We start from the raw sequence: 9,874 nt of genomic DNA on the forward strand, positions 1-9,874 counted from the left end.
GAAATCTTGCTCACTCAACTGGCCCATTTGCTCCCCCAGAAGGCAAGATCCCTACAACACATTCATTCTTCCTAATGAACAACAGTGCTGATGTCCAAACTATGGATAAGAATTTTTTTAATTCAAGCTCTACCCTCTACTCTGCATGCACTGAGTGCCACAACAGTATGCCACTCATGTCCACAAGTGGTGCAACTCTTCCAAATTCCCTTAGGACTCCTGGTCTTCACTGGGGAATTTACCACAGAAGCATGTGTCACGGACTTGCAGCCCCTCCCAAGTGCCCCTGAGAGAGGGAAGCAGGCATTGCTTTGTCATTCCTCACTCAGCCCTTCCCAGCTTCTTAGAGATACTAACTAAACACAAGTCCTCTGGCTCATAGTAAGGATTTTATCCCTCTATGCCAACAGAAATGGTAAAATTATTTTAAGGATCGTTTAAACTACCTCCTGCATGTTATACTGATTCTGTCCCTTTTCTCCTCGGCTTATGCTTGTTTTTTTATGTATAATGCTTAAGACTAAGCATCAGTATAATTTTTAATAAGTAAACAAATGCTATCGGTAATAAACACAAACTATCTTCAAACACACAAAAAAAAATAACACTTAAGACAAAACTTACTTTTTATTCACCAGTTCAAAATTGCTAGTGCCTTGTTTCTCTAGCCCAGAGCCATAGCTACCGCAGGGTAAAGAGAACACAGACTGTCAAGGAGTGAGAAAGGCAGGTGCTGTTGTTGTGGGAGGGTACAGACTGTCAAGGAGTGAGAAAGGCAGGTGCTGTTGCTGTGGGAGTGTAGTACTGTTACTGTTTTTGAAGCCTCAAGGACATCAAGGCTTTAGAAATGAATGCAGATACTGCATTTGCGGTTACTGCTGAAGGACTGAAGTGTTTAGTGTGTGCTGATTAACTGTAAATAGCAAGCTGATTGTTACATATGTAGCCAGGTACCTTAAGGTCTACATAATCTTATCCGAAACTGAATTCAGGGAACTGGATGTACATTTGAAATGCAGTTCAGAGAACCCACTACTTATATATTCCAACTCCGAGATCGCACTACAGTGAGGAAATGGCAAATTTTCCAATATTCCCTGTACTGCGATCTCACTGTCAACAGTTCGCTGAACTGCATTTCTGAGGTACTGAACTGAACTGAATTTTTGATGATATAATTTTTCTCTTAACTGTCTTCAACTTTGCTTTGAGAAAATAATTTTTTTACTGTTCCACAGTTCGAGGAAGGTCAGTTTGGGGAACTGCACATGGATCAAGACAATGACCGTCAAGATACATTTTGACTAAGCCATTAACCTGAGTAACTAATGAAATTCACTTTTCACTTTATACTGTAAGTGACAGTAACTTAAATCATCATCATAGCAATTAATTTCAGTATTCAACCCTAAAAGTTGATATTCCATACTTAAGTATTAAATAACTTTCCTTTTTTGTAAAAGCCACTACTTCAAAGCCTTTCTGAGATGAAGAATCATACATTTCAAATCTATGATAGTGTCCCTTGTCCAAAAAATGCTCAGTAATAACTTGAAACCTCCGGCAAAGACATGTAGATAATTACCAGTTTGAAAGCACTGCCAGTCTTCAGTGGTACAATTCAGTGTGGTTATCATTCTGCACAAAATCAGTGGTAAACATTAAGCTCAGTCGCTAGCTGTAACTGCTCCCTGACCTAGCATTTAACCACCCTGACAACATTCTACCCAATAAAACTGCTTCTGGTGACAGGACAGAGCTTCTCTGTGTTAAATGCAGTACTCTACCGCCGTAACACCCAATATATTGTCTTCAGTTAGTGAGAGATGGCGTGTGTCTTAATACAATGTCTTCAGTTAGTGAGACTGTGTGTGTGTGTGTGTGTGTGTGTGTGTGTGTGTGTGTGTGTGTGTGTGTGTGTGTGTGTGTGTGACATTGTCCTCAGTTCAGTTAGTGAGAGTGTCTGTGTGAGTGCACATGTGCTCACATATGGAAGGAAGGTTTCAGCTAATTGTCGTTATAAAAGAACCTGATTCACTTAATGAGAAAAATAAATTAACTATTAAAACATTAAATTGCATTCAAAGGTTTATCATCGTATTCCAGGCATCAGACATTTATGGACTGACAAGCCACAACTAACCGGACAATAAGTCACCAGAGGAAAAAGACACATGGGAATGGCAGTCACATTGATAGATTGACACCTTTTTCCCTGACAGCAAAAGATTCAAAAATGTTTCTCCAAAACCAGTTTTTGCAGGGTGGCAAGCCTCCATGCACCCCCCAACCCCAAATTAAATATACCTACTCTGGGGTTGTAAAACAGTGAATAAAAGGGAGTTCTCCCCTGTTGACAAAGGTGCTTTTGGCAAAACATTGTTGATGAAACTGCAATTACCGAAACTGCAGTCACTCTTCTGACAGGCTTCCTTGGAAATCTTATCTCTCTGCAATTTTATACTTCCTTTCATCCATTAGCTGGTTCAGTGTCAACTTAATTGTGCTAGTATCCCCAGTATTTAACACCCTCTGGCAGTTCATTCAAGCATATAACCCACTGTTTAACCAGTAACTAATTTATAATGTTTTATGTCTTCTTTGCAACCTCACACCAGTTCCTTTTAAATTGTTTCTTCCAATATACTTTTAAAAAGGCATCTGGAATCATTTCTGCATATGTATAAAAATGACAATCATATGTTTAACTTCTTCTCATTGGGTAAATGCTTTATTCCACTCAGCTTCTCATTCAATCTTTTTCTATAAAGTTTCTACTCAGCTTACACTTACTACAGAACACACACAATACCCTATAATCCACTCTGCTTCACATTAATGAACTGATTTAAGGCTGCAGACAAGCAGCTTCTAAGTATCTTCTAGTTCTTATATAAGTGAACCTTTCTCACAGTTAAAATTATTTTAATTTATGGGCCTTTTTCCGAGACTTGTGTTAGGGACTGTTGGATCTGGAACAGATCACATACAGATATTATATACATCCAGAAGGTAAAAGAAAATGAGACTGAAATCTGCAATTCTAACAGGAGGACAGATTTCATAACTTATGTGATGGCAGTGGGGTAAGCTAGACTTGTTATCACTGGATTACTGTAATGCTTGCACATTATATAAATTAATACCTTTCCAATCACTGTTTTATCTATGTACTGAAATGTATTTAGTATACATGATTTAGCTATTTTTATTCTAACTTGTAGCATTTAATTAGTTTTATTTTATATGTTTTATAATCACAGAGAATAAAATTTGAGTTGGGCTGACCAGATGATCATGCTAATTCATCTGTCCCTTCCAGTGAGGTCACATGAGCACAGTAATCTCTTCTCAGTGGAAACCTTGTTTTAAATGTCAGCCTTCAACCTGCACTCTAATTTTTACCAAAGAAGAAGAATCACTCAGTATCAGTAACACAGATAGATATGCTACACGTCAATTAGCACAACTGAGCTTCTCCAGTCAAAGCACCTTACGTAGCATAATGAGATCCTACAGTTTGTAGGCAAGGGCATCAGAAGGCCACTCACTGCTAAGGAATTTCAGGCAAACTCAAGTGTTACTTACACATGAAGACAAGTCAACACAAAAATGCTGGTGTAAGTAAAATTTCTGTACTGCATATGAATTGTTTCAAATATTTTCCAGTAGATTTCTGTAGTATGTACATGATTTTAAAGCTCTTACAATACCATCGATAAGAGAGAGTGTTAGACAAAGTTGGACAAACCCTAAGACCCAAAGATCTACATGCTAGCCAAGTCAGCAAATACGTAAGATGAACTTAATGGAAAGAACTGAAATGGCATTTACTCATATTAACAAAGTCCAACATCCACCACAATAACAAGCATCTCATTTAGAGGACTTCTTGTTTCCTTCATTTTAATCACAGAAGAGTAGGTGTGTTTTTAGGAGCTAGGACGGCCTGCATGCCCACAGAATCCTCATGTCTATTTTTACCCTACATAGCCAATACCCAGGCTCTTAATATTAAGGGGTCTGACTTCTCCACAGCCAATCACAGACACAGCCCTGAATTATCTTTTAATGATTCTGATGATCAAGCTCTGTACAGTGCTGTAAGAATTTTCACCCCTAAACAATCAGCATTTGTCCTACTAGCTGGCTCAGGCACAATGGTGGGAAGACAGTCACTCAATAGTGAGGCATAATCTTCAACCCCCTTAGATGAATCGCACTGGTATCATGATGGAATGTGCATCACTGCACATTCACCTTCTAATGCACTTATGTGTCTGTAATTAAAACACACTTATTAGACAGATTCTTTGCCTCTGCAGGGAGGTAATAACATATAGGGTCCTTTCATCCCCTCACTAAAAGACAGCAAGCCAGTAGCTACTCTGTTTCGCTCTGGCAAATGCACAAGCCACCAGAGTCCATTCCTGCAATTAATCTACTGGTGAGCAACTTGGCACATTCCTTCTGCACCACAAACCACTTTAAGTGTTTTCTGTTGTTTTGCTGTGCTGGTCTTGTTCTATGAGCAGAGAAGCATAGAGTTGTAAGTTACTGGACTTATTTTTCACTAGTCAGAAATCCTTCTAAAGATCACCAAATGTCTACTTTTTGAAGTTAGTACATTAAGTAAATGCCTGAGTTTGAAAGAAGTCACTAGAGACTTCTGCCTCATCATGAAATGAGTATGCTGAAATTGCTGCTAGATTGAACGGTAGTGAGAATAACTTATTTTATTTATTTTATATTTGTTTACTGGGATAGTACGACTGGACACAGGTCTATTTACAGTGGAGGCCCGGGGAGAAAAGCTCCGTAACAGTAACAAAGTAGTTTACATGCTTAATACAAGTCATAATTATAATATCAGAGACAGAAAAGCACTTGTACAGAAAATAAGCAATTCTTGGTTAAAATGCATATAGAAAAATACATTTGTAGGTTTGCAGTAGGGATTCCTAGAGTAACAGAGATACCTTAGAGTAGTTTCTTTATTGTTACATGAGGTAGGGGTTTATGTGATGCATGGGCATAGCCAGCAATTCATTAGGCACACTTTGAGAGAGTTTTTGAACAGAGTAGTTGATGGTAAGAGTAGGGGGAAGGTTGTTCCAGATTTTGGCTGTATTGTGGGAGAGCAGAGCTTTCCCTGCAGAGTTATTGGCTTTAGAAAGGAACAAATGTTAAATTGTAGAAAAGACAAGCCACACAAAGGCCTGGACTATTTACATTTTTCTGCAGCAAAATTCACACTAACAAAATAATCTTGGTAAAGCACGTTTTAAAAGGATAACCAAACGTGTCATTTAAATATGTTCAGATATGCATCGTGATATTTTTATCATTACAGAAAAAAAAAATCAAAACAAAAACTGAACCTGGTACCTGCAGCTTATTTGCAGATGAAGGAAAGGTTACATTACTCAACAACCTTCTTGCTTTATTGTACACAATTTTCAACAGACATGACTATGTTGAGGGCACATCAGCAAACTATTCCAGACAGATTCTATGAATAACTAGAACTATCATTTAATACTCAACAGCTCTTGATAACTTAAAAATAAATGAATTACCAAAACCTGTTAGTGTTTGCTTAAGTTCATTTTTGTCAATGAATCCAGAATTATCCCGGTCACAGCTTCTGAAGACATTCTGCCAATCTGTAACATATTTCCAAACTCCTGTAAATTCAGTGAAGTTCACTCCACCTTTGCGATCTCTATCAAACATGCCTAAAAGATTAAACACAGAAAAAGAAATCAGAAGTTTTCAGCAACACACTGCAATTTAAGGCTACAAATTACATGCCTCTTTCAGTCATTTTACTTCTAAACCTTTGCTTCCTTCTTTCACATTTCCTATCATCATCTACATACCACAGCTGAACATTTGTTTGATTACCAGGTGAGGAAATGTCTAGCTTCCATCACAAATGAATCTCAGCATTCTTCTACTGTCCACAAGTATTTAGCAACTGTCAAAACATTTTCTCCCTCAACAAAAGCAGTTCACACATTTGCTATGTGCCTGGTACCCAAATGTCCCCTCCTCGTCTATTATACAGGAGTCTAAAGATGTAAGAAAACTCTCCACCCCCCCCCCTTTCTGCCAATATAAGAACCTCACATTCCTAAGTGCCTGTTCAGCATAATTTACATTAAAAACTACACCAACAGTACTCAGTCAAGTAAAGGGACAAAATATTCATGGTCTCTCACAAATAACCATAAACATTAAAAGTCTGCAACATAATACAGCTTACTGGAATTTTATATTTTACAGTCAAGTAATTGTCAGGAAAATTCCCATACAGTCCAACAAGCAGAATCAATAACGTTCTAGACAAGGTGGCTTGATGCACACATATTGCAGCTAGCTAGTGCATTAACTCAAGAACATGTTCTCATCTGTGCAGCATTTTGCTTTCATTACTACACAAGAATGTTTTTTTGTTTTAATGAAGCTTTGCACATGTCCAACATTTCTCCATGACAGAGCCTGCATACTGTGCTCCTGCAGCCATTCAAAGGATTTCTTCATATTGCAGGAGATGCTATCTCTAACTACACTCTCATCTCTACAAACGTAGGACAATCCCCTCATGTCAGCAGTTTTCAGCATATTCTTGTGTGGTACTACATAGGGCTACAACTCTTACTGTGTTGACATTTAGAATTAATAGTTTTGGAGAAGAGATTTGAGCAAACTTCCACAAATTATAACTGGGTTGTGTTTTTTGTTGCAGAAGTAAGGAAACGGCTACATTTTCAATTTAAGAAAATTCTAATTTTTCTTTGTTTTTATGAATTTTTGTAAAGGTTTTCTGTCAAACTGGAAGGAATTTTTCAGAGTGTAACAGAAATGTGTGTCCAGTAGGTGTACTGCGATATTACATTAAACTACTGAAGTGCTGTGCATCATTTTTACATAAAAAGCCATGACTAATTTATGTAAATCATTTTAAACTGAAGTATGAATCCAGGGTACAAATTCCAAACAGTACATAGAATATTACCAACATAGTCTGGAGATATATGTCTAGTCACGGTTTGGCAAAACTGAAGGGAGGGGGAAGAATAGAAAATTAGTCCTAATAATGTTATTATGAGGAACCAGAAGATAATATTGTAGGTTTAGCACAGTGCTACAAGCTGAAAGTGTATTCCATAATATAATATAAAACAGTCTAGGTAACAGCAGCTACTTCCTGATGTTCCATCACATTTTGCTCTTGTCCTTTGAGTCACTGCTAGATGACAGCTAGGAGGCCTTGGCACAGCAAATACAACAACATTTACGTGGGTTCTTAGCTGCTGAAGAATTTTTATATGAAATGTCTCTCTGACTGAAAGACTTTATAGTCTTCCAGAGGGCATACAGGGCTTCTTTTCAACAATAATGCAATATACCAAGCATTTGAAAGATAAAAAAAGTTGTTGTTTTGTCTTTCGGCTTTTCCCAGTTAGGGGTCACCACAGCGAAACTCTGGTCCGCTAATGATTGGCAGAAGATTTTTACGTGCCGAGTTGCCAGCTCTGATGCACAACCTTCAACAAAGGTATGCCCATTCACGTATGTCTCCACACAGAAGATGCTCTAGCTGAGCATCGAACAGGACAATGTCTTACTGTGAGGCGACAATGCTACCGCAGCACCACCACCGCAGTGAAAGATAAAAAAAAAGTATCACACTTTTTTTTTTCTCTGAGGCATCTATAATTTTCAGCTCTCTTTGTGACAATGCTGGTAGTGTTTTTAAATTTTATTTTGCGGCACATCAAAAAGAAAAAGGAAAATAGACATGAAGAAGGAAAAAGCTCATGTACTATTTCCACATCTTTCAGTCTTTTCTGGCATTTAGTCATGGTTATGTGGTTATGTACTCCAACCAGCTTAGTTTTACATTAAATAAACACATCTGGCCTGACCTTTAGGCTACTGTGATACTTAAGATTACAAGTTTACCATTTTTGGGCAGAGAAGTCATCAAGTATATGGCCTGTTCTTCTAGCATGTTACGTGACTGCTTTCATCTTTGGATAGTCACTGATCTATTTTCAGTTTTATCATATTCAAGGTCAGGGGAAGTGAGAAATTATCCTAGAACTCATCAGGTCAGAATCAATCCTGGACTAGATGCCAGCCCGTTACACAACGCATGTGCTGTCACACATGCACACACCGAATGGCAATGTGGACATCACCATTTCACTCTATCCTATCGACATTCCTTTGCAATGTGGGCAGAATCTGAAGATTCACCAATAAAAACCTATAAAGGTATAGAAAAGTACATAAAAAATGCAAGAAAGTATCAAAACAAAAGAAGCAATTTATCCAACATCTAGTGGTATTTCTCGACTGATGCTGCAACCCTTTCCACACCCTGACTGAAGAAAGGAGTTTGGTTTCAGTTCCTGTAGATGTGATACGAGTTTGGAGCTGAAATACAACTGGCAAGTGAAAAGAAAGAAATGTCCTTCCTTGAAAAAGAACCTTAAAGCTGTAGGACAAGGTTATAAAAGCTAGTCCTGTAATGCCCTCCTCATTATACGACTGACTGCTTACAGAATGGAACAAAATGGTATGTCATTAATTCTGACTCTGAAAAGTGTTCAGGCTCAACTACAGTTACACACTGAATGCCAACCTGACCACCGTTCCGGCAAGTCTTGGAAAGCTAAATTTCACTACCACTAACAAATGCACACTCACCTATGATAGCTCGAACAGTGGAAGGATTAAATGGTGTCCATGTTCCTGTGGAGGAAAACAGGATAATAATTACTATTAATTTTATGTCTTTGTTTCATAAATCAGCTATCATTCTTATTAATGTTAAAATAAAGAAGAACTGAGGTATAAAATCAAATGATTCAAGCAAGTTCAAGCATCACCAACTGCAATAAACACTGAAGAAAGTATGCAACACTCATCCGGGTCAAAAAAGCTGTCTGAATTTATGTTTATAAGCCAAGAGCAGAACCTTTTGTACAAGTGAGTCATTGCAACTCCACCCAAAGATTTTCCATCATCTGCATTTTTAAGCAAAAACAAGACCCTACTATTTCTGAGGACTCAGATCTATTTGTCGCACAGAAATCATGTTTGAACTTGTCTACATATATCAAAAATTTTTTCTCGTCTCCTTTTGTAACTCTGATTTCCCATACAAACTTGTTCTGCATTACTGTACTATTACAAATTTATGACATGGTCATTTTTTTTGTTACTTTTTATTTTTTTATACCCATGCTGAACCTGGAAATGGTCCACTGTTCTACCCTGGTTAAAACTGAAACAAACAAACAAATAAATAGACTAAAACATAACCTTAGGTAATGCTACACTGGTCACATGTCCTAGGATTTAGTCCACTGTATTTATTAAACCCACTGAACTAAACAATCCTTTACAGGAAGTACATCAGCAGCAACAAACCTGTGGAAAATTTACTACATTTGACATCCCTGGAATGAACGGACAATATCAAAGATGATGATCAAAAAAGCAGTAAACCTAAAATCTGAGGCCATGGGTAAAAGCATTAAATAATGCACCATCAAAATGCCCAGTGATGGATTTATACAAATATCACAGCAAGCACACTTTAAATGGTTTACAGAGCTGGAGAAAGTTTCCTTCACAGTTATCTTCAGTAATAAAACAGTCAAGAAAGGAGCATTTATTATTTTTCAGGTGTGTTTGCAGAAGGCAGTAATACATCTGTGAGCTCATAGCTCAGGATAAATTTATTGGTCTAACACAATGACAACAGTCTTGTGTTTGTGTCAGTCTTGGAAATATTTTTGGAAAAAAAAATCAGAGAAAAACGTCAAAGGTTTACTCAGTAAAGCATGGATTCCAG

The 9,874-nt window shown here is 37.6% G+C and overlaps 1 protein-coding gene across 2 annotated transcripts in view; it reads right to left on the minus strand.

Moving 5' to 3' along the window:
* PDCD6 (programmed cell death 6) overlaps positions 1-9,874 on the minus strand; it is a 268,864-nt gene that overhangs the window by 73,356 nt on the left and 185,634 nt on the right. Inside the window, exons 3-4 of one of the 2 annotated variants that reach the window (XM_044064592.1) lie at positions 8,722-8,766; positions 5,586-5,738 (exon numbers count right to left, since the gene is read on the minus strand). In XM_044064592.1, the coding sequence (XP_043920527.1) occupies positions 5,586-5,738; positions 8,722-8,766 (198 nt within the window). Of the gene's footprint in view, positions 1-5,579; positions 5,739-8,721; positions 8,767-9,874 lie in introns of both variants that reach the window. The other variant, XM_044064591.1, reaches the window with a different exon arrangement.

Source organism: Protopterus annectens, chromosome 3.part0 (assembly GCF_019279795.1).
Source record: "Protopterus annectens isolate FY-2018-M chromosome 3.part0, PAN1.0, whole genome shotgun sequence".
Lineage (NCBI taxonomy): Eukaryota > Metazoa > Chordata > Ceratodontiformes > Protopteridae > Protopterus > Protopterus annectens.